Genomic DNA, 24,196 nt, shown 5'->3' with positions numbered 1-24,196 from the left:
TCTAAATGCATGGGTTTTCTTTAATATCAAACTGACTCTAGATGACCACCAGAGGTCACTCTAATACCAACTGCCAGATACCTGTTTTGCCATGTGGGCTTGGAAGCTAGAAGGAAGAGGGGATCAATACCCTCGACTTTCAGAATGAAAGGAAGGTCTCTTTTCCAACTGAAAACTATTTTGGACTGCTCTTCTCTACAGCAAGTTTCTGTCAACTGTGGTGAATGTAGAAAAGTTACACTGATGGTGGTCACCTCTGGAAATCTGAGCCAGGAAAGAAAAAGAAAAAAAAAGGAAGCAAACACTGGTCCTGTGGAGATAGTAATGTCATGAGGGATTGCTAAATTGCAGATAAGAGAGAAGCTGGCTTCCGTCAACACTTTGAACCTATTGGAAAGACAGAGTTATCTTTCTGCTTGAAATAGCTAAATAATGACTGGACTGAACTTAAAGAAAGAATGGAGTTTTGGCCGTTTGGATGGGGGGAGTTGCAGATAGGATTGCAGGTAACAGGGATTCAGGATATCTATAAAAATAACCCTATTAGCCTTTGCAATGTTGGGCAACATTTTGCCATCCAGTTGTTGTTGAAGTATAATTCCTATAATCCTTTACCATTGAGCATGCTGGCTGGAATTGCAGGGAGTTGGAGTTTAGCACCATCCAGACAGTACCAAAGTTTGCATGGCCCAAGCTTATGATTTCCTGTGATGGTCTATTTAGTACATAGAGTCATTCCCAACTTCATATGCAACAATAATTATCAGCTAACAAGTCGAACATATTTGGAGGAGCTGAAGTTATGAAAGATTGCCATAAAGTTACATCCTCTTGTACAATCATTTTCTGTGTTTTCCCCAGCAAACCTTTGCATCCCTGTTGTCTTGCAATTGTAAACAAAAAGTTATTCTGGCTCAATGCACCTGTACCCAAAAATCAAGGAGTTCTTGTTACAGTCTTAATACACACAAGTTTACATTTCAAATTATACTAATATATTAATAAACATATATATGGAATACATATATATGAATTAAATAAGCTAGATTTTAGGGGTGGGCAAATTGGTCTCATCTAGAACCTTTGTACATTGTCTGAAGTTGCAGTGTTCAAGTTGGGAGGCCATAGAAATTCTTTAAATAAATATAATTGAGGATATTATAAAGAGTTACATGTGAGTAGATTCATTTAATTCAATAGAGCTTACTTCTGAGTAAATATCCACAGGATTACTGTAAGGCTCAGAAGGGTGCTGTCTTTTGCATATTTTCCTGTTGACTTTCTAGCTGCTAAAGTGTTAAGATTCTTGCTCTTCTTTTATTTGTGGCTAGGATTATTTTTAATGTTACGTTTTTATGGCAATCTTCATGGACTTAATGTTCTCTGACTTACAAGCTGTCTTGCAAGTAAAGCTAGAAGGCTTAGAAACAAATTAAAAAATGAATATGCATTTGAAGGTACGATCTGAGATCTGTAGGGAAATGTTGGAAAAAGACTGATAAAAAATTTGCGATGCTGTTGTGTAGAAAATATACTTTATCAAAAATACGAAGAGAACATTATAGCGATGTTTAAAATATTAAACTAGGATGAATGTTCAGGTGTTGCTAGTACTGAAAACAGATTCTACAAAGTTAAGTAATATAATATTGACTTTAAAAGTCTATTGGCTTAATATCCACTTTTTTCCTTGAGGCTTAATCTCGTTCGTTTTGGTAGACAAACACTTATCAAAGTGACTTATCGAAGTGGAAAGTGGCAGTTGATAAGAAGTTGTTATCTTATGGGCTATTCAGAGTTCTTTACCTCTCTAGGATATGACCAGGCTAATCAGATTCCCTTGCAAAGAGTTAAAGATACCGAATACCAGAATGAATCGGGTACCACAGAATATTAAGGTTTGAGTTAAGTGCCCAGGTAGATTGGATGAATTTGCTATGACTTTGCTCTTTTGTGTTTGAGCTTTGATCATAAGTATGTGTACTTTAAAAATATACAGAATTCTTACCCAACATTTTGAGAAGGCTAAGGGTATAGTAAAACAGAACTTAAACAAAAGAGCCTATCATGTCCAGTTTGAATCATTCTTCTGTAATGTGGCTGTCTTCCTCTAGCTGTGCTTGTAAAGCAAAGCCCCAGTCTTCAGACAGTTCTCCAAATGAAGTTTTTCATTGCTTTGCAACTATCTTTCCCAACCTAGCATTTGCCGGATACGTTAGATTTCACTTCCCATAATCTGTAACCACATAGGACCAATTTGAATGCTGTGATGTTTAGCATAAATAAGAAGAGAATGGGTGCTCTTAGCCTAAGGCAAAACATATTCTTGTCCTTAATTCTAACCCAAAATAAATGCCAAAACAGGGGCAAAAAAAAAGTGTCCCTAGTTTAATAATAATACAGGATCACCCGAAAGCTCCTGCTCTTCCCTCCTCCTCTCTGCCACCCACCATGGCCATGTCTGGTATCTCCCAAAGGTCATGCTGCTTGCTTAACTAGGGAACTGTGGGAGTTGGGCTAACTCTTCTGGAAGGCGTAGACTTGGAGCGTTGACTTTGCAATTTCTCTTGGCACATGCAGATGGAAAGTAATATAATCAAATCACGGTGTGTCACAATAGCTCTTTACATACGTGGAATAAAGAATTATTGCTTAACTTGGTTATTTCTCCAATATATACCTTGCCTTTGTACCCATAGGAAACTCAAAGTGGACAACAGGTTGAAAATAAAATAGCACAGGATGATGATACAGGAGACAAATGTTGTACCTTTTATTAAAGATCAGGTTGTGGTTGTGGGGAGAGGATTGTTCTTAAATCTGGCCTTGACATTCGAAGTGCAACTGTGGCAATATCTGTCCTATTGAAACCGCCTCCTGTTGTTGCAACTTGCATGAGGAACCCCTGAAAAATAAGAACTCCTGAATCAAGACTAAAAAATAAATGACTCATCTTGGCACACATTCCTTTTTTTGTGTCAGACAGAACAGCCAGCACATCAGAGAAGATGGGAAGGAACAAACCAACACCATTTCATATTTAACACAAAGTGCATGCTGAATTTTACAAATACAACTCTGAAGTGAGGGTTGATTCTGGATTAGTTGCTCTACCTTAAGGATCGGTTATGTGGGAGCAGATGCTGGGGAGTGGAGGGTTGTGTCAAGGTGTTGCCCTTGTACCTACCTTGACTTTGGTAACAGATGCTGCTTTATCAGTAAGATATTTTGACCAACTGAGGGTCTTGGATAAGGTATGTGTGGCATGTGGAAGGGCCTTTAAAGCTTATGCAAAGTCTTCAAAATATGTGAATACTGTTCCTTGGGCTATTGGGTGAAACTACCAGAACCACATTCTATCAGAGTCAAAACAAGGCTGCTGCCTTCCAGGCACCATTGTTTTTTTAGTGCAATTCAAAATACTAATCTTGAAAGCCCAGTATCATTCAGAGGGCTATGGAATCTCTTTGAGAATTAAGAGCTGTATCAAGGGCTCTTCCCTAAGTGTCCTACACATCCATAGTTGAGATGGGGCAATTGCAGAAAGAGCCTTTTTACTGGCACTGCCCAGATTGTGGGATAGATTTATCAAAGTCTTCTCTTGCAGGCTTCTTAGCAAGAGCTAGGGACTAAGAGCAAGGATGGAGAACCTTGGGCCTTCCAGATGTTGATTTCCAAACCTATAAATTCCTCAAGGATGGTAAGAATTATACTCCAAACATCTAGAGGGTCCTTACTTTCCCAAACCCTGGCTAGAACATATCTTTTTTTCTTTTGTTCTGACCTTTTAAAACACTGGTTGGTTTTAACTGCTAGCTTCTCTGATTTTTGTTTTTCTCCTGCTTTTTTTTACCTTTTAAAAAAGTTATCCATCTTATAGTTCTGCCATTTTAATTGCTTGTTTTACTTTTATCTATCTAAATCAGCCTTGTCCAACCTAATGACCTCGCTATATATTGAATTTCAATTCCAAAGGCCTAAGTGACTGGAAGATTAAGGAGTTGTCTTGCTGATCTGGAAGAATCAAAATGGGGAAAGTGATTCATCTCCATTGATAACAGAGAGATATTTCCTCTCATAGTTTTCTGTAGTAGCTAAATTACTATCCAATTTTGAGTAATCACACTCTGATACAAATCATCCCAAACAACTTTTCCATTTTGTTTCATTTTATTTTTTTTAAGTATTTGGACATTTTATATACATATGTACAAAAACACCTACTCCTACTTTTTCTTTTTCTTTTTCTTTTTTTACAATTTCATATGATTTACAAAACAGGACAGCAAAATAACTTAGAAAGGATACGAATACTGTACAAAAATAAAATGGATTAAAGTTGTAAAGATTGGTATTTTACAGTGTTACAGATTTGTTAACCTGCAATAAAACAGCATTTGAAAAGTATGTCTGGTGCATACTGGGCTAAGTCCGTCAACAAACAGAGGAGAGACCTGTATAGAAGTCATCAAAATTGTTCACAAAAGATGTTGTATAGCTATAGTTTAAAGCCATGGCTTCTCTAGGAAGGTCTTTCTGAACAGAGGAGAGGAGCCGCTTTCACGTCAGCACTCTTCAAGAATTTCCAGAGTGGCATGGCAAATATGTTCACCGAGAACTTGATTTTTCATTCTTGTCAACACCTGCTGTAGCCTCTTCTCAAATTCCTATTTGTTAAAAGATTGCAACTTACTTCACTGCACTGTCAAATTTGCAAGTGAAATTCACTGCTTACTCTTACACCAAAGGTGACAAACTTGTCCTATTTTATTGTTTTGTTAGTGGTTAATAAACTTTGGGTAATTTCTGATGTTACTTTTGGAAGACTCCTAAAAAGCATATTTTACATCCCATTGCTTACCAGATTTATTTGAAAGCGAGTTTCATTAATTTGAAGGAACGTTACTTTCAAGAAAGCATGCTGAGATTAACAACCAAAGAAACAGTCTTCTGCTTCTGAGAGTAACCTCATGGAAATCCTGGATGCTTGAACCATGTATCTCTTTTCTAGGGCACAGGCATGAGAGTTACATTTCCCACATAAAACATTTTAACAAATATAGTGGACCTGGGTGGGCTTGTCAGCAAGCATGGTTGAAGAAATCCTTGCTTCTGCTGCAAAGTGAAAACAGTTTGCTGGCACAAGCATTGGTACTATACATGCTTAATCCTGCCCAATTTCCCCTCAAATTGCCAACTGATTTAGCCTGAGGAAGAGATCTGTTTGAGAAGAAAGTTGTGAGTAAGAAAGAATTAAGCACCTCATTTTTCCTTTCTCCCCTGCAAATCAACTGTCTTACATGACTTATGCAGCAGACAAATTGTGTCCAAGATTCTCAACGCTGTTTGCTTTCAAATGCCAGACCAGCCCTTTTAAGACCTGGTTATGCACACATTGTCTAAAACATATAGGAAGCAGGCCAATGTCATTTGGTAGCCTAACTTGGTATGCATGATGGCCCCAATTAAAAGCTTATCATGGCAGCTGCTTTCCCTGCACCATAGCTGGAGAACTTTGTGGCTATTTGCCAAAAGTCGGTGATCTGACATGTTTAATGGTTACCAATCTAGAACGTTTATCATCTCTCAGTACACATTAGTGGAGACATCTGCAGTAGCATATAACGGGTTTACCTACATGTCAGACAACCTACTCGCCACAAACCAGTGGCCACTCCAATACTAGAAATAACACACTGCCAATTATCTATGAAAGCAGGATCGTGCACACCTCATTATAATGACCAGAATATCACAAATGTGAATCCCAAATGTGTTTGGGAATCACTATTTTTTATAGCTGGAAGAGCTGTTAAGAAAATCAACCTAGTCATTGTTTTATATATCCTATGGTTGGATTTGCCCATAAGAATCCTTTTAGGAATGAGAGGAGCAGTTCCTATGATTTGTTTTCAAATAATATATGCTGCCAATTAGGTCACGGCAAACTATTATGCCAAATTGTTTGGCTGGTGTGATGAAGGCAAAGCCATTTCTATACCCTGACCTGAAGTCCACAAGGGAGCAACATGGATTAGCACCATTTGGCCGTCTAGGACTTTCCAGCCCAAGGGACCAACTTAGAACCTTCAGGTGGACTGGAGGTGGTCACATAGTATGAGATCAAGAAACAAGCCCACAGCTGTCAGGAAATAGGCAAGTGCCCTAGCCACAATCTCACCAAACCTGATTATTCTCATGTGCCTTTGTGACCTGATAAGGAGGTGCCACTTAAGTACCTGTGGCTTGCTTTGTACAAAAGGTGAAATAACAGCATTCAGCTTTTGGGCTCTCTTTTGCTAAAACTGCACTTGTCCTACACCAAAGCAACAGTAAAGATCTGGCAAACTGTTTAGTAGGACTCAGACTAGAGCTTAGGCTCTGGAGGATTGGTTTCATATAGAAAGGGAGGACGACTGGAATACTATCACATTGTGAGCTGCTGACCTACCACACAGTCCTCACCCTTATTAAACAAGGCAGCATTAACAGTACTGATAAAGCAGAATACTTTTTTTTTTTAACACTAGAGCAGTAGAAAGAGCCAGGCTACCTATTTTTATAAGGAAGAACAAACATCCCTACAATTTATTTTGGACACCAGAAATTAATTTTGGTTTATCATAAAACAAACGTTTCAAGAAGTTGAAACGGAGGTAGAAAGTGTGCTTGGTTTCCTGACATGTCTTCACTGAAGAACACTCATCCCTTTTTGCTTCTAAAATGCCGTAAGTTGTTCATTGCCCCAACACCTTTATTTAAAAGCTGTTCTCTTCGCATAGACAGGTTTTATAATGAACCACATAGGTAAAAATGCTTGATGCATATTGAGTTCTAGTGCTGGAAGCCACAGACAATTGTAGAATACTCTACTCTCTGAGATGTTTTATTTTATTTTTTCTAGGAAGCTAGCTTTCTATCAGATGAAACAAGAACAAGATACTGTCATAGCAGGTATACTTTACAAGAGTTGTATGTACAGATTCTTTACAAAGTTGGGCAAACTGATCCTGGTATAATCCCTCTGGCTACAATGTGATTTCCTCGCCAACAAATTTAGCCCTACGGAGGACAGTTGCACCACTCCTTCCTTCATGAGAAAGAAGAGTCAAGGGCTGGGGAAGTCTGTAAACATGATTCTCCACCATTATGAGAGATGGGGGAGGGAACGTCCATGGATTACAACCTTCATCAGGTTCATGCTTTCAACATTAACGAAGATGACAGCTTGGTTAGATGCAAGAGCTTTCCTCCAATGATGTTGTTGCCTCTGTTCTGAAGAGCAAACTGTAGCATTTTAAACAGATGAAATATTGCCATTATCATTAACTGTATCAAGCCTGATACGGAGGATTAAGATTGCAAGGTACATAGTGGCGAGGCTATGTCACGAAAGGTATTTTGACACACCTCCTGCATTGGAGTCTGAATTAGTTGCAGTTGTTAGTTTGCAGTTAGTTTGCTTGTTATTGGTTTCCCCAGACTCTGTATAACAGCTGCAAATTATGAAAAAGAAGACTGTTAAAAAGTAGTTTAAAAAAATTAGTGTTAGTCGTTTTCATCCACATAGAGAACGATCTGTAGGAGAAAACAAAACAAGAAAAGGTTCTCTATGACCCTAAATGCGCATAGTTCCGTTGGCTGACACACAGTTCTGGCGAGAGGTGAAGAAAATGCACCACTGAGAAAGAGTCGTAAGAGAAAAAAACTTTTACAAAAGTGGTAGCTTATCAAGATGGTTGCTGCTGTTACGCATTCATTCCAACAAAACCCAGCAGAATAAAGCACTGGTAGTGGTATTTATATAGTACAGTACAGTATATGGTTGCTTTTCGGATGAAAGTCTAGGAACGGCTAAAGGAGGAAAAATACTCAGTCTCAAACTTCTGCCACATTTCTTTAGTACGATTTAGGCTGCATTGTGTCTTTGCTACATGGCAAAGAATAGCCTCGGATGTGTGATGCCAGCTGATTTCTTGTTTTCCTTTTGGTTTCATAATTGGTTTCTGTGCATGTTTCCACTGGGAAAAAAGAGCAGCTCAAAAAAGGATAACTTGGTAAAAAGTACAGTTTCCTTCCACCAATCTGGCACTGTGAACAATGCATTTTTTTCCTTAACAGTCTTGAACAGGGTGGACCATTGAGAAATAAAAGTGAAATTCCATCTATCATGTGCTACAATGTTTTTGTTTTGTTTTACTTGAAAAATACTTAAGTGAGTTGGAAAGTGGTTTCACTAAACTGTTTGTTTTTGTTTTTGTTGTTGTTTTAAAATACAAGCAGCATTACATTAGTCAACAAAACATGTCCATGACACAGCAATCACAAAGAGCTTGGAATCACTACTGTGGTGTCACAGGTCAAATCACCCAGTCACATATATTTATATACATATGTGTGTGTGTGTGTTTGTGTTCACACACATGCACCCACACACCAGTGTTGATTCTTTAAACTATAAAAAGTTGCATTATTTCGGCTGATCCCCATACGGCCCCCCACTCCCCACACCCACCCAGCAGCCACTGGTTTAAGACTGTGGTTGGTAGCACAGCAGGGTGGACAGAACAAAATGTTAATCTTTTAATTTCCAGCTACATGTGCTTTAAAAATGCAAGTAGGGGGATTTTACTGTACAGTGGTGGACATATTTGTGCTGATCCAATTCTGCCTTTTTCATTGATGGCCATCTCCCACCCTAACCCCAGTTGTAGTCTTTTGTTCAAAAGGAGGCAGAGGTGGTCTTTTTAGATCGCTTGATCATGCTAGGGTGGAACTCAGTATGGCGACGGGCATGCTTTGTCAGATGGTCACTCCTCATAAACCGCTTCTCACAAAGTGGGCATCGAAACTGCTTCTCCCCAGTGTGGGTTCGATAGTGCCTTGTTAGCTCATCCGAGCGGGAAAACTTTTTAAGGCACTCTGGCCAAGTACAAGGAAATGGTCGTTCACCTGAAGGAACAAAAAGTGAGATGAGTGAGATGCGATTTATTCAAAGGCCAATAAACACACGGAACTAGTTCAGCACAGGCAGAATTTCAAGGAAGGTATACTATGAAAGAAAGAACAGTGTCCCATAAATTATTGCTCAGTGTCTGCACAATGCTAAAATCAATTCCACTACTACCAATAAAAACTCAGTTTAGAGACATGAATCCAACATACCTGATACCCGAATTCTAATCATACATTCCAAGCACAGTTATCTAGAAGCCTCATGCAGAAAAGTTGTCCGCACCATCGGTCAGAGATTCTGAACAGCTGCATTTCTATCAGTTATTAAAAGAATGAATTATATCACCGAGGCACTGCCTTCTCATCCCTATTTAGACCCTTGCTTTTAATTGATACAGAACACAATCATTCATGCCCTTAGCCTTAACAATGGTCAAGTGACACATACATTTCTGATATTAAGTGATACCAAAAGTGATGTCTTTGAATACAGGTGCCACCTTTTAACTAACCCCCCCCAAAAAAATGTGCAGCAGCACTAAGTTGGCAGAGGAGAAAGAACACGATGTCAAGAACTTTGTTAAACCATACTATTTATGGTATTTCATTATTTTATTATCCAAGGAGATGAAAGCCCGAAAATTATCATAGTAAGCCATAGCATCTTCACAATAGTTCTGAGCTCTAGAGTATGAGAGTAATAGTTTTCTGTAAAACAACTTGCCCTTACCAAGTTTTTCTTTTACTGTTTAGTTGGTTCTAAAGGCAATTTCTCCCCTCAAATTCTTATTTTTGAAAATGAAAGCAGGCTGACAGCAGCACAAAATACGGAAACAGTTCTTCAGAAGAAGTATGACTAAACAGCGTATTGGGACTCTCCAGAGATGAGATACACCTCCTATTGACATGAAGTATTGCTAGAATGTCCACTAAAGAAATAAGTTGTCTGATTTTGCATAAGATTATAAGCACTACCAAACAACTATGTCTTCCATCTGACTGAATAAGAAATATTTCAATATTCTAACAAACTGTACATTCTATTAAAATCTGGTCAGCTTGCAAACTTGAGAATTCTTGCTTCAAGACCAGCCAAATGATACAGTTGACTGTGTGCTATAACTTTATAACCTGTTTCAGGAAATGCTGCTGAAGTCAACTTATGGGTCTATCTAGCACAGAGGTCTGGACCATTTACAATCTCCTAAAGGAAAACTGACTGAATAAAAATTAAATGTGAATCATTATGCATTGGTATGTGGCTGATGTAAGGAAATACATATAACTCTATACACACCCCTCTGCTAAACAAGCCTCATTTAACAGTGGATTTGCTGTTCAGAAGTACGCACGATAGTATTGCTTTCACAAGTAAACCTATTAGTAGACATCCTAAAGGTGACCAACAGAAACTCTCCTATTGTAACACTGCTTGCATGGGCCATTGTGATAGTTATCTGATTCCCACAGATGTGATTGCTACTAGCAAAATCTACCATGCATATCCTTCCACGTACTACTGATTTTTATTATTTCAGTGCTCATACAAACAGATATGTATTTTCCCCAATCCCTGCCAAAGATGAATGGTTTTTGTTGTTAGAAGAGGAATGGAATGTGGGTCAGAACATTATTTATTGTAAAACTTTCAGAATATTTCATCTGAACATTTGCAAGTGGGTAGGAATCCAGGAATGCAAACAAGGAGAGCTTAGTTTTCTATGAATCATCTCTACAAGTGTATGCCAATTTTCTTCCCCTCTTCTTTTCCATGTGCAAAAGCAGCTTGTATGATGTGATTATTTTTGTATGTGTGCTAAATCTCTTGCTTGACAATCTTAATAAAGTGTAACTGTGAAGAAAGTTGTTTTTTCTTAAAAGGGCCCAAAGCCCAAAATAGAGAAAAATAAATTTACTCTCTTTTTCTCTAGCTGATTTGATGAAGAAAGCACACAACTCTACTTCCTCACCAATCGCCTTCGATGTATCAAAAGAGACCAATGTGACTGAAAATCCATCCTCAACATTCTCAAACAATGTATATAACTAATTATATGTGCTAAGAAAGTCATTTACCTTGAGCAAACAACCATAGCTTCTCTACTCCTACAGATTCTCTCAGAGAGATGCTAATATCTGTGATACGGATCTGTAAAGATGACATAACCTCCCAGATATTCATACACACTTGCTTTCTCCAAGTTTTTCAAATCCGGTTGTGAGGACAATATTTCAGTGGAAGTCCTAAAGTAAGCAGCAAGCAGAATGTACACAAAGAAGACACAGATGCTTTGTGCCTGGAATGTCTGATCTGGATAGCAAGGCAGGGTGTTGATTTATTTGTAGCAAGGTATATATGAGCGATATGAATTAAACTATGTATGAATGTATTTGTGCTCTGAAACTAATATTCAGACATATGTAGGACTTTCATAAGAGGATTTACAGGATTGTTGCTTATAAGGAAACTGCAGAACTGCCTGCAGCTGTTTGTGCTTTGCCAGAGTCCCTCTGCTATAACAGCAAACAGACTGAACCTCAACATGTATTGGTGTTCTAATTTAATTACAGGTAGTCCTCGCTTACCAACCGTTCGTTCAGTGAACATTTGAAGTTACAGCGGTGTTGAAATAGGAGACTTATGACCAGTGCTCAAAGTTGCAGCCGTCGCAGCATCCCCGCAGTCATATGATCGCAATTCAGGCACTTGGCAACTGGCGCACATGTATGCTGGTCATGTGATCGCCATCTACAACCTTCACAGCTGGCTTCTGACAAGCAAAGTCATTGGGAAAGCCAGCAGGAAGTTGCAAGTTGCGGTCATGTGACATTGCATTTAACAACCCATGGTGATTCACTTAACGACTGCAGCTGGAACTGAAGTTGTAAATCAGTGTGGTCACATGCCATTTCACTTTATGACTGGGTCGCTTAGCAATGGAGTTGTTGGTCCCAAAAGTGGTCAGTAAGTGAGGATTACCTGTAATGGAAAGGCAGATCTGCATCTATTTAAAAGGAATTCTGAATATGGCTGCATCTTCTTATGAGCTTAGGGATGTAGAAGGGGCTTCATTTGTGGCTCAGAGTCCCTGCAGCCTAAGATGTCACTGGATCCAGATGATCATATATTCTCAAATTCTTTGGCCTAGAAGCTTCATTTTCCTTAAAAAAAAAAAAAAAAAAGCCAAAAGGGGGCTATTAGAAATCTAAGTATTGCACCAGTCTTCAAGCTGGAAGTACAGTCCTTGATTGGAGAATGTTGCCAACCATGTCACTATAAATAGATATTGATGCTTTTACTCTTGAATGAAGTAGTGAATGGAAATATAGATACTAATTATTCAATCTTGAGAATGACTCACTAGTATCCCAATAATGTTCTCATTTAAACTCACTGGGGGGAAAAATAGAGGTTGTTTTATTAAGCTTGAGCATGGAACCTAGAAAAGAATATCGTACCATTTATACATAAACTAAACTAGTCACAAAGCAATAGCCATTTTGCCATATAAGCTAATGCAGCAGGTGAGATATAAACTTATTATCTGTAAGTTTAAGGGAGTGAACCGTAGTGAACAGCTCCCAAATGTGAGGACTTTCTCCCCAAAGGAGTCAGGAAAGCCCTCTCATTTTAATAAATCTATAACATCTTACTATTTCAATCCAATCCTTAAATGAAAATTTAAAACTTCTGAAACTGCTGTGTCATGAGGAAGCTTTTGTGATAAACAACTGTTTGGTATTTGTATATTATTATGAATAATTTTAAACTTGGGGAAAGATCTCAAGCACTCTTACATATAAAGAATGCAAAGCCAGGTTGGGTGACTAGAACCTAACTCAATTGAAAAAGTGAGCAAGGAGATGCATAACTCTACATTTAGGGCCTTGGTGGGATATGCAGCTTATTTGCAGGGGTGGCGGGGTTTTCATAAATCTATAGCTATCACCAATTATCTATTATTTAATAGTGCCATTTAAACCACCAAAACTATTGTAAACCACCAAGGAGCTTCAGTATTTGGCAAAACTGAAGTATCCCATAAAGCGGCTGAAGGAAGTGTTCCAGCTGAAAGAGTGCGTGTCCTCAAATAGCATAATAATGAAGTCTTCCAAAACAGAGGAATGTCTCATAAAATGTCAAGTTGCTGAAGCTCTCTCCTCCCAGATTTAACCACAGTAACATAATGAGATGAAAAATGACCATGTTTGTTCTGGACTTGGGAGCTAAACTAAAAAAAAAAAAGGGGGGGGGAAGCAAAAACGGGAACTGAGTCCACAGCATTGTTTGAGACAATTGGGGAGAGAAGAGAATCCTGCTAGGTCAATTTTGGATAAAACATGAACAAGCTCAGCCAAGTCTTGGATCACCTGTTCCAAAACAAGAGAGAGGCTGTAACTCCAAATCCTTCAACAGTTCCTTCCCTGAGGTTTCATGTGTTATCAATGGTGTTATTATGATAGTGTTATCAACACTTCTGCAGCACTTCACTTGTCTGCAGACTAAGTTTTCATTAGCTGCTGCAAGGAAACAACCATGATGCTTGATCTCAAACTAAGTACAATTAACTTATAAAACTTGGAGACAATTAGTGATTGGTTTACTTTTTGAGATTTGTGGTAAGTTTTCTGCTGGATGATGATTCCAGTGAAACAACAGAACATTCTGATGGGAGAAAGGGACACAGTAATGAATTAATTAATCCGTATTGGCTTGATATGCATTCAGACAGTGTGGAAGTAGAGGGAAACCTAACCCTAACCTGGCTATCCATATAATTATTGCATTTGCAAGTCCATAAAAACAAGGCCTAGACCACCTGACTCTACTTTCAAGCAAATATTAAAAATGAAAATTACCTAGATAAGTTCATGAATATAATATAATGTCAAACTGTTCTTTGTAACGTTCTCTGAAGATTAAAAAAAAAGTCCTCCTCCTGAGCTTCCCAAGTATCTGTCCATTAAAATCTAACTTCCACTTTGCATTGTGACTGATACCAATGCTAATATCACTGTTACCCCAGGTATCCCAGGAGAAATATATGTTATTAGGGGCATCCCCTGGGTGTGTGTAAAAAAATGTAAGATGGAAGCCATGCCCACCCACAATCTCCCAGAGATGCCCAAGATGCAGATAATGGGATTATCAGTTACACTTTTGATGTATCGTGGAATTCAATAAAACGTATCAACCCAAGTTCACTTTATTTTACTTTATGTCCCAAGCAGCCTGATGGACAAAGTTCTAGCTGCATTGGTAGTTCAGCTTCTACTGAGAGAAAATAAATCTAATGAGGAAAAAAAAAATAGAAAAAACATATATTGTGTTTCCCTGGAAATTGAAACTTCTGACTAAGGGCTCTAGAAAAGGTAATAAAAAATACAGGTACATATTTTGATTCTGAATAAGACTGAAACACATCCAAGCCCAAGCCCAAAATATATTTATTTCTTAGGGTCAAGGCAAAAACGGGCATTAGTCAAACTGTGATAGCTGAGTGCTGCCATTACTAGTCATGTCCACATTACTCCAGGGAGTGGGTAAAATCACTGACCAAAGAGAGCAATTGCTTCTTTAAACTGACTATCTTGCACTTGCTGTTTGGCTTTGAATCTATCCTCTTGGCAATGATCTTCATAGATTAGTGACACTTATCCTGGAGGCCTCTAAAATCAAAGTAAAGAGGAGAAATGAAATGTAGCTGTGAACAAATAGCAGGAACATCCTATATAGCAGGCGTTTTGTTACACAAGCTTAATGAGAGGGCTCCCGAGAAGATCAGACTGAAAAGGAGATTTTAAGCTTTTACTCTCTCTCCACACAAAAGTCTTTTTACAAACATATTGGGTATCCATTTGTAGTAATGTAATATCAATTCAAGGTGGGAAATTATTATGTGCCATCAAGTCATTTTCAACTCCTAGCAATCACATAGATTTTCTTCATGATGATCTATCCCTAACCTGGTGTTTCAGGTGTTCCAATAATGCACTAATTGCCACTGTAACTGAGTCCATCTACTTTGGTGCTGGTTGTCCGCTTCTCTTTCCTTCCCCCTTTCCCAGGATTAAAGCCTTTTCTAGAGAGTTAGGTTTTTGTGTAATGTGTCCAAAACAGATTAATTTGAGCCTGGTCATTTGTACCTTGACTGAGAGGAGCTCTACTAGGCAGACTGGCAGACTTATCATAGAAAGTTACAGGGTATTGCCGAGAGCTTCTGGTGAGGATCATGGTGAACTAGACATCCCCGAATAGCAGCCAGATCAACAGAGATCAGCTGGCACAAGCCTTTCCAGATAAAGGAGAGTCGTGAGGTCACCCATTTGCACTCCAGGCAGCCACTACTCGTGAGTAGATGCAGGATCTGAGGTTTTTGCAGTCGGCTCGTGAGTTGAGCAGCTGGGAGTCGAGGGAATTCAATCAAGCTCACAGCCATAATTGCAGCCTATTATATGGACACAAAGTTCAGCTGCCTCATTTCTTAATCACTTTTGGATGCAATTAATTTAAAGCTAAAGAGAGATTTTTCTAAGCAGTAAGATAAGACTCCACTTGGTGAGTTATAATTCTTTCTGGATTACAAAGGAATAAAGAAAGAAAGGGGTTTTAAGGACTTAAAAATTATGGCAAAAAGCTTAACAAGGAGCTGATCTAAGAAAGTTTAAAATAGATAAAGGGGACAGTTATTTTGAAAGATTTTTTTTGGTGAAAGTGCTTTTGAATAAATTGGAATTAAGTTAGACAAATGAACCAAATCTTCATGGGAATGTTTTCTGTTTACTATTAAAGAGTGCAGACAATTGGCAGATTTTGCAAAACAAAAGATAAAGATAATTTAAGCAAGACTGTGATGCTGACTGTAGCTACGGAGATGTAGCTATGGAGATATGGATTGTGATGTTGATTGGAACTACGGAGTGCCATTAGAGACGAAAGTATTGAAGGCACAGGAGCATAAAGAAAAAGTGGGAGGCGAAGCTTTTTGGACTTTTTTGGATCATAATCCTGTGATTTTGATTTACAAAAGAAAATCTAATTCTTTTAGATGGAGACTGAATGAAATGTTGCTATGGAAAGAAGCAAGATTGGAGGATTGTAAAAAGAAACTAAAATAATTTTTTGAAAATAATTTAGGTAAAGGCACTGATTTAAGAATGGTTTGGGATGCAAATAAAGCTATTATTAGAGGTCATTTTATACAACATAACAGTGAACTTGAAGAGTCAAGAGAAAACGCAAGCTATTTTGGATGAAATAAAGAGAAAAAAAGAAGAATTAAAACAATTTTCCAGAGAAGATAAGTATTTCTCAACACAGTAAGCTTCTGTAATGGCAATTATCTATGTTAACAGTAAGAGAAATGGAAATAAAAATGAATTATGCAAAACAACAAAAAATTGAGTTTCCAAATAAATCAGGGAAGTGGCTAGCATATAAATTACGAAAAGAAAAAGAAAAGAAAATGATAATGATAATAAAATTACAAGAGGGAGATACTGTATTAATGGACGATGTGGCCATACAAAAAGCATTTCATCAATATTATTCTAATTTGTATAAAGGAAGTGACATCTCTGTAGAAAAAATTGGATGAATATCTAAAGAAACAAAATTTACCAAGGATTACAGAGGTACAGGGACAGATTATGTATGGCCCTATAACAATAAAATAAATTTCTGAAGTTATAAAAAAGATTAAACTAGGAAAGGTTCCTGGACCAAATGGATGATTAGGTTCTTATTATACAGTAAATGTTTTGAGGATAAACCTTCACAATCCTTACAAAACATGATAAACTCTATCCCACAGGGAAGAAAGATGCCAGAGAGTTGGAAAGAGGCCAATATGGCATTAATACCCAAAGAGGGACAAGATTTGAATTTAACAAAAAATTATAGGCCAATATCATTATTGAATGACTACAAGTTGTTCACAACAATCCTAGCTGATAGACTGAAAAATAATTTTACAAGAATTTATTCATGAGGATCAATGTAAGTTTTTACCTAAAAGATGGTTAAAGGACAATGTCAGAAATGTGTTGGACATTTTGGAATACTTAGAGCAACATAATGAAAAACAAGCTGCATTGATCTTCTTAAATTCAGAAAAGGCCTTTGACAATTTGAACTGGGCTTTCTTGTTTAAGGTTCTGGTAGATATGAATTTGAGAGAACTTCATAAAATGGATAAGATCGACCTACACTTCACAGAAAGCATGAATAATTGTTAATGGAGATTTAACAAAACCCTGTAAGATACAAAAAGGAACAAGACAGGGATGTCCACTGTCCCCTCTCTTATTTTATCTTTGGAAACACTGAATAGAGATACAAGACAAGATGAGAGGGTTGTGGGAGTAAAGATTAAAAAAGAAACTTATAAATTAAGGGCTTTTGCAGATGACTTGATGTTGGTTCTGGAAGATCTTTTAAAAGGAATTGAAATATAATGGGCAAATTAAAAGAATTTGGTGCATTAGCAGGTTTTAAGATTAATAAATAGAAGACGAAGATGTTAACAAAAAATATGAAAACAGAAGATCAAGCAGAACTGATGAATAAAACAGGTTTTAAGATTGAGAAGAAGGTAACATTTTGGTATCAAATATGAACTGTGCATTATTTCAAAATAATTAATATATGGAATGAAGTTTAAAAAGTTATGTTAAGATGGGAGAAATTACGATTGTCGTTGTTAGGGAGAATTTCTGTGATAAAAATGAATGTCTTACCTAGAATGATGTTTTTATTTCAGACAATACCTGTTTTAACAACTGATGCACCATTTAAATAGTGGCAAAAGGATATATCTAAATTTGCGTGGCAGGTGAAAAAACACAAGTTAAACATAAGGTGCTACAAGATGCAAAGGAAAGAGGAGGACTGGATTTACCTGATTTGAAATTGTATTTTACGGCTTGGTGTTTGGGTTGGATGAAAGACTGGGTGCTGCTGAGAAACAGAAGGCTTTTGGAGTTAGAAGGACATGAACTGAGATTTGGGAGGCATGGGTATTTGTGGTATGACAAAATCAAGGTCAATGTAGATTTTAAAAACCTTTATGTTAGACGTGCCATATTGAGAATATGGAATAGATACAAACCCAGGTTGTGCCCAAAAATACCTCTGTGACTCCCAGCACAAGAAGCATTTTATAAATGAGAAATAATAGGCAAACACAAATGGCTAACTTATCATGAGATATTAGAATTTTGTCAAGGGGAATGTAAAATAAAATCAAGAGAAGAACTGGTGGCAGAGGGATATAGTTGTCAATGGTTCTCTTATTTACAATTATTAGAAATATTTAAAGTAGACAAAAAAGTTATGATTTTGAATATTCTAAGACTGAGTTGGAAATAGATTATGTACAAATGATGAAAATATAATTGCTAAAACGTTTAAACTTTTATTGAAATTTGAAATAGAAGAACACATGAAATATTGTATCATAAAGTAGGCTAAAAAGTTTGGTTATAATACACAAATGGAACAATGGGAAAATACGTGGCTGAAAGGATTGAAATTTACATTATGTTATAATCTTAAAGAGAATTTTTATAAAATGATGTACTGTTGGTATTTGTCACCAGAGAAATTGTCTAGAATGTATAAAGGCACTTCAAATTTATGTTGGAAATGTGAACAACAAGAAGGGACATTTTATCATGTTTGGTGGACATGTAAAAAAGCCAAAAAAATCTGGATTCAAATGCATACAGAGATTCAGAGGATTTTAAAGATTAATATACAGCTGAAACCAGAGAGATTTTTGGGACTGGTGGACAAACAGTTGGAAAAAAAGTCATGGAACTTTGTTTTTGTACAAAGTGAGATTATTCTATGCACAAAGATGGAAAGATTCTGCAGTATCCACAATGAAGGAATGGTTGGTGAAGACGATGGAACATGCTGAGATAGTTCTTTGATCAGAGAAAAGACAATATCTACATTTATTGCTGACTGGAAATCCGTTATGGACTTTTTGCATGAAACAGAAAAAATGAACTTATGATTTACAGTTTTGATGATTAAACAGAATAGATTATAGAAAGAAGAGAGGCATACTGTAACCATAGAATAAGAGGTATACTTATAAATGTACTTATAACTGCTATAAAGAAAATCAGAAGCTACTTCTTTTCATCTTTTTCTTTTTCTATTTTTTTCTTTTTTTCCTTTCTTGCACTTCTCTTTCATTTCTTTCTCTTTCTTTTCTTTTTCTTATTTTATATTAGTTTGTGTTCATTTTTATATTCTTTTAAAAAATATTTAACAAAGTTATATATAGAAAGTTACAGGGTATTCCCACTTTTGCAGAATTCCTATTCAGTGCTGACAACCATGAATCATTCCACACCTCCACGTATTTTTTAAAACAGAACCTTTTGTATGGGTGTGCTTTGACTGTTTTTTTTACAGACAGCATATTTTGTACTTCAGCATTCCTCAGCATTCAAAACCATGCCGGAACTTCCTTTGTTTCTCAGTAACCCTCACACATTACAGGGAATATAAACTCCAGTTTTAAACCACCTAAATTAATGAAATATCAACCTATTTACCGACCACTGAAATTTTAATTATAATCAATTTCCAAACTTTAACCGTTAGCAGTTGGTTTTCTGCAGGAGAAAAGATTCTGTAGGTCCAGAGCAACTTCTAAAAATGGCCTAGCATACCTTCTCTCAGTCCCAATTATTGACAGAAAACTACTAGAGGTGATTAAGGCAGTAGCAATGGGTGGAGCTGGGTAATGGCTGGCCTGAAGCATGAAGAAGCATCCTTGCTTATTCTTAAGCACTTGAAACAAAACACAGATCCATATCCATATCAAGAGACCCTAAGTCAAGGACAAATCCAGGGATTTACAATGTCACGCTGGGCTACTAGATTTGGGCTGCAAAAGTCCAAACAGCCACTAAATGCAGCAGATACAGAATATTTGGGCACATGGCTGTCATCTAGATTTATCTAACCTAGACCTGGTAGCCCTACTCAAAGGCTCTTAGATTTAGCTATATACTACTCTTGCTAGTAATCAGAAGCACAGACACCAATTGCTGGGAAACAATACTAATACAAAGGCTTTGCGCCCTCACCTCTGGAAAAAGGGAATGCTGGATTCAGAAGGCCTTTGTTTTGGTTCAGAAAAGTTCTTATACTTCTCTAACTAGAGCAATCTTCCTCAACAGATGTATTGAGACTACAATTCTCAGATTGCTGACTAGCTTTGAATTTGAAAAACTGTAAGAGAACTTCCCTCAAGAGAAAAACTTTGAAAAGGAAAATGTAGAGCATTGGCCATGATGGCTAGGAATTCTGTGAGCTTTGTTCCCAACACATTTGAAAGCTATTAAGTTCAGAAATTTTAGAGTGTTTTTTTTTCTAATCTCGGTTCCACAGAATTAAGGGGGGGAACTCTTTGTAAGGAACTAATGGGGGGGGGGGACACCTTGAATGGACTCAGTCATCCAATCTCGCTTCAATACTGCTCTTCCCCTCAGACTTGCTATGTCACCAACTTTCACAAGTGGAGTTTATCACAAGCCCAACTCTCTTGATCAGGAGTTCCAGGAACTATTCTTTTTTAACAAACAGGTTCTGCAGCCTAAAAAAAAATTAAAAACCCTGGTCTAGAGTTTCTGTTTCAAATCTTTAAATTCTTTTATACTTTCCCAAGTAAAAGGACACACACACAACTTCCTTTTTTGAAGTCTGGACTTATGGCGCAAGGACTCAGGATGACTCTACCCTCACTGGGGGAAAAAATAGAGATATGAAATACATGTTAGGAGTTGTTAAGGAAAAGAATTGGAAATAACATAAAATACAACAAAACAAATATTTTTAATTTGCTGACTTATTTTGCTTGCTAATTTAATGACACTGAAGAACACTAACTGACTTGGCTTTGGGCAGTTCTGTAGACCTGCTTCCACTGAGTTTTATGTCAGGAGGGGTGGCAGAGGTGATTGGCACATTTGGCTCCTCCTGTGAAGGACTCCTCACCACCAGAATCAGAGGGTATCTGTCTGGGCAGAGCATCCTGGTAAAACCCAGCCTCTTCTGGGAAGGTCTTGGAGAAATGCTCATTGACTTACTTGTGTCATCCTGGTTTGCTAACAACATGGCATATTAATTACTCAGCAGAGCTACAGCAGGCTGCTACGGTAACATACAATGCCACAGAAATAAGCAAATCACAGAGAAGGGAAAGGGCACAGTGAAACTATCATTTAGAGTCTTGATCCCCCTTCTTAAAAGTAATGCATCTCTGAGCAGACTTAAACCTACTCCAATCAGACAGAATTTAAAAGGAAGGTTTGACCCAAGAATGCATGCTGGGCTTTGAGCCAATGTTCAGATTGCTGAGAGCTGAGTTAAACTCCCCAGCTGGGTTGACAAGATCAGCACCGAAGTGTGACATTCCACTACTGCAAGGAAGAACAAAGTTAAGACTTAAGGCTGGCCACATTCAAGAGGTTGAGAGCTGAGAAAGTGAATAATGACCAAAGCAAAATTAGCTTTGCCATTCCAAAAGTACTGTGGTAGAGAATTCAATGAATGGATGAATCTCATTGGTCAGCTACATGTCAGTGTCAGAGAGCCCATCATGCCACTCAACCCCTTCTCAACATTTTCCATGTACGGCAGTGAAATTGCAGCATTGAATATTATCTGTAACAACTTCAGAAGCAGCAAAAAAAGCTGGTGAATCTGCAAAACATTCACAAGGCTGCAAACTGCTTTGCAGCTGCCTAATTTGTTTTGCTGCATCAAAATGGGCCTCTGTTTCACTTTGCAAATCTGCTTTGATAGAGTGATTTGATCAAAGCTTGGTCAGATCAAAGGCTACCTTCGAAGATTTGCACAGCCCTAACTTATAATACAATTATGTTTGGAATCTAGATTGTATCTGGTTGCTCAACAAGTGAAGGCTAAAGCCTTGGATATTTTTAGTTAAGAAAATGAAAATAAGAGTATGTGATTTTAAATATTAAAGGTAATCAAATACATTCAAATATACTTTATTTGGCCTTAGGCCAGAACACAGCCAGAGATACAGACAATAAAACAATAATGGTTAAGGCTTAAGCCCACTGATATGTATGGCTCATTTGGGTCCTAAGGAAACAATGTTTCATTGTCAAATGGCAGAATTTTGCAACATCATATATCTCTTTAGAGACTCTGTCTGCCAGTAAGAAGTCATGTAAAATTAATCAGGGTGACCTGGTCAGTGATATGAAGAAAATATAGACCCCCACCCCCATCCCATCCTCCTTCTTCACTGAATTAGAAGTCAAACTTGTCATCTGGCAACAACTGGCAACATGTTCTTGCCAAGCTCCACGCTGCTGGCACAGTCAAGGTAGCAAGAACTAAACATATTTCAGAAAGGTATCTTTAATGCTAGTCTTGGAATGAACACAAAATCTAGGAAACTTTAAGAGGAATTTCCCACCCTCATTTATACTGACTTCACTAAGGGAGAATCTCTGAATTATTTGAAAAGCTTCTTCCCAACTTTCTCATTACCTGGGCTGAGTTGCCACTTATGAGATAAGTTGCTAACACTCTTTGTCTGTTGATTGATTGTTGTCTACTCTGCCTTCCATTCCTTTCTCAGCCTACCCACAATCTCTCACAGTACACAAAAAAAGAAAACATACACTCAACCTATGGCACCACTAGATAACAGGAAGCAGTGAATACTACTAAGTTGAAAGGCTCAGAAAAGGTGAGATCCACTTGAAGAAGATAAATCTTGTGTCTTTAACAATTATTCACAACAGAGATCCACATTCTGAGACCATCTAATCCTTAAGTGATGGGGGCACTCTCTTATTATGGATTCCCTTGGGGCATCTCTGTGTTTGGGAACAGAATTGTAAGTTAAATGGACCTGTGGTGTGATTCTGCAGAGGTATTTTTATGTTGCTGTTTATTTTGGGATTATAAATTGTAGCAGCTTTTTTCAACAGATAATGTGGGAACTAGTTGAAAAAACAAGACTGTAAAGATGGACTTTTATTAAGCTAGTATTGACTCCATAAATAGATACAGGGGTTGAGATGGAGTAATAAAGATTGTCCCCACAATCTTAACAATTCAACCCTCATAAACCATTTTAACTATTATCTAAATATACTGCAATCTTCTTTATTTCCCAAAGAACTGGTGTCACTCATGATTTCCCCCGCAAATCCTGCATTGTCCAGGCATTCATCCACTGTCTTGTATTAGCATTTGGCTGTTGACTTTTCATCATCCCCTCTCAAGCCATGGATGTCCCAGAATCATCCAGAAGCTATTAAGTCTCTATGGACTAGAGCAAAATATCAACAATGTTCTGTCAGACTTTTTTTTTTTTCATGTTTCAGAAAAACCACCATTATATTCATGTTTTTCACAGCAATTCTACTTTTACATTTGTCTTCTGGCATCAATTGTCCCAAACACTTAACTCCAAAGACCTAATCTTAGAATTAGGAATACCACTATTCACAAACATCTGGATACTCCATGCTCAGCTGGCAGCAACCTGCAAGGCATCCTTTTCCTTCATGTAAGTGATTAAAAAAAAATCAGTCTGCTACAAACATATAGAGTCAGGAAAGCATAAAGGAACCAATGCTGTCAAGGAAAAAAATGGGTTCAGACCCAAGATGCGTGAATTTCCATTTCCATAGGAAAAATATTTGCTATATACCAGACTATGACCACTGCATGGAAGCAATGGCTGATATTCTTTTGGACAGCACTATGATAAAAAAAATATTAGATATATAGTTTTTGCAAATACAGTCAGCATAGGCAACAAACAGGAAAGATCTCACTTAGAAAGAACAAAGTTGCTTTCCATTTTTCATAGTTCTCTGTGGACAAGTTGGCTATTTAAGCAGCAAGAATAGAAGATAAGATCTGAAGATTATCTCAGTTTGGATAACATCTACATATTTATCTGTCCATACAGGAAACATTTATTCAAATACTGAATATTGCTTTTGTTTGCTTTCCTGATTTTAGAATTGAGAAATCGGATCCAGTTGTTCATTTCGTTTTCAGACTAGGAACGAAACAGGTCCAGAATTTTTTTATTGGACAGAATACGTGTGCTGAAGATTGATGTCCTGCATCAGGAAAAAAGTTACATCGGTTGGCTCCAAACATTCTTGCAGCCTCATATTTCCAAATATGATCAAAGTGTCTATTTTCATGTAGGTGGCA

At 37.4% G+C, this 24,196-nt stretch overlaps 1 protein-coding gene across 2 annotated transcripts in view; it reads right to left on the bottom strand.

Annotated features, from left to right (window-relative positions):
* Positions 1 to 4,151: 4,151 nt before the first annotated feature.
* The window catches only part of KLF9 (KLF transcription factor 9), a 35,420-nt gene continuing 15,375 nt past the window's right edge, over positions 4,152 to 24,196 (bottom strand). For both annotated transcript variants that reach the window (XM_088130534.1, XM_088130535.1), the window contains one exon: positions 4,152 to 8,952. In XM_088130534.1, coding sequence (XP_087986660.1) covers positions 8,723 to 8,952 — 230 coding nt within the window. In that variant the 3' untranslated portion in view covers positions 4,152 to 8,722. The remainder of the gene's footprint in view (positions 8,953 to 24,196) is intronic.

This window comes from Python bivittatus, unplaced genomic scaffold (genome assembly GCF_059951505.1).
Source record: "Python bivittatus isolate LINGU-HERP-01145 unplaced genomic scaffold, Pbiv_v1 ctg000850_np1212, whole genome shotgun sequence".
NCBI lineage: Eukaryota > Metazoa > Chordata > Lepidosauria > Squamata > Pythonidae > Python > Python bivittatus.
The sequence above is the reverse complement of the archived record's forward strand: the minus strand, read 5'-3'. Positions and strand labels throughout refer to the sequence as shown.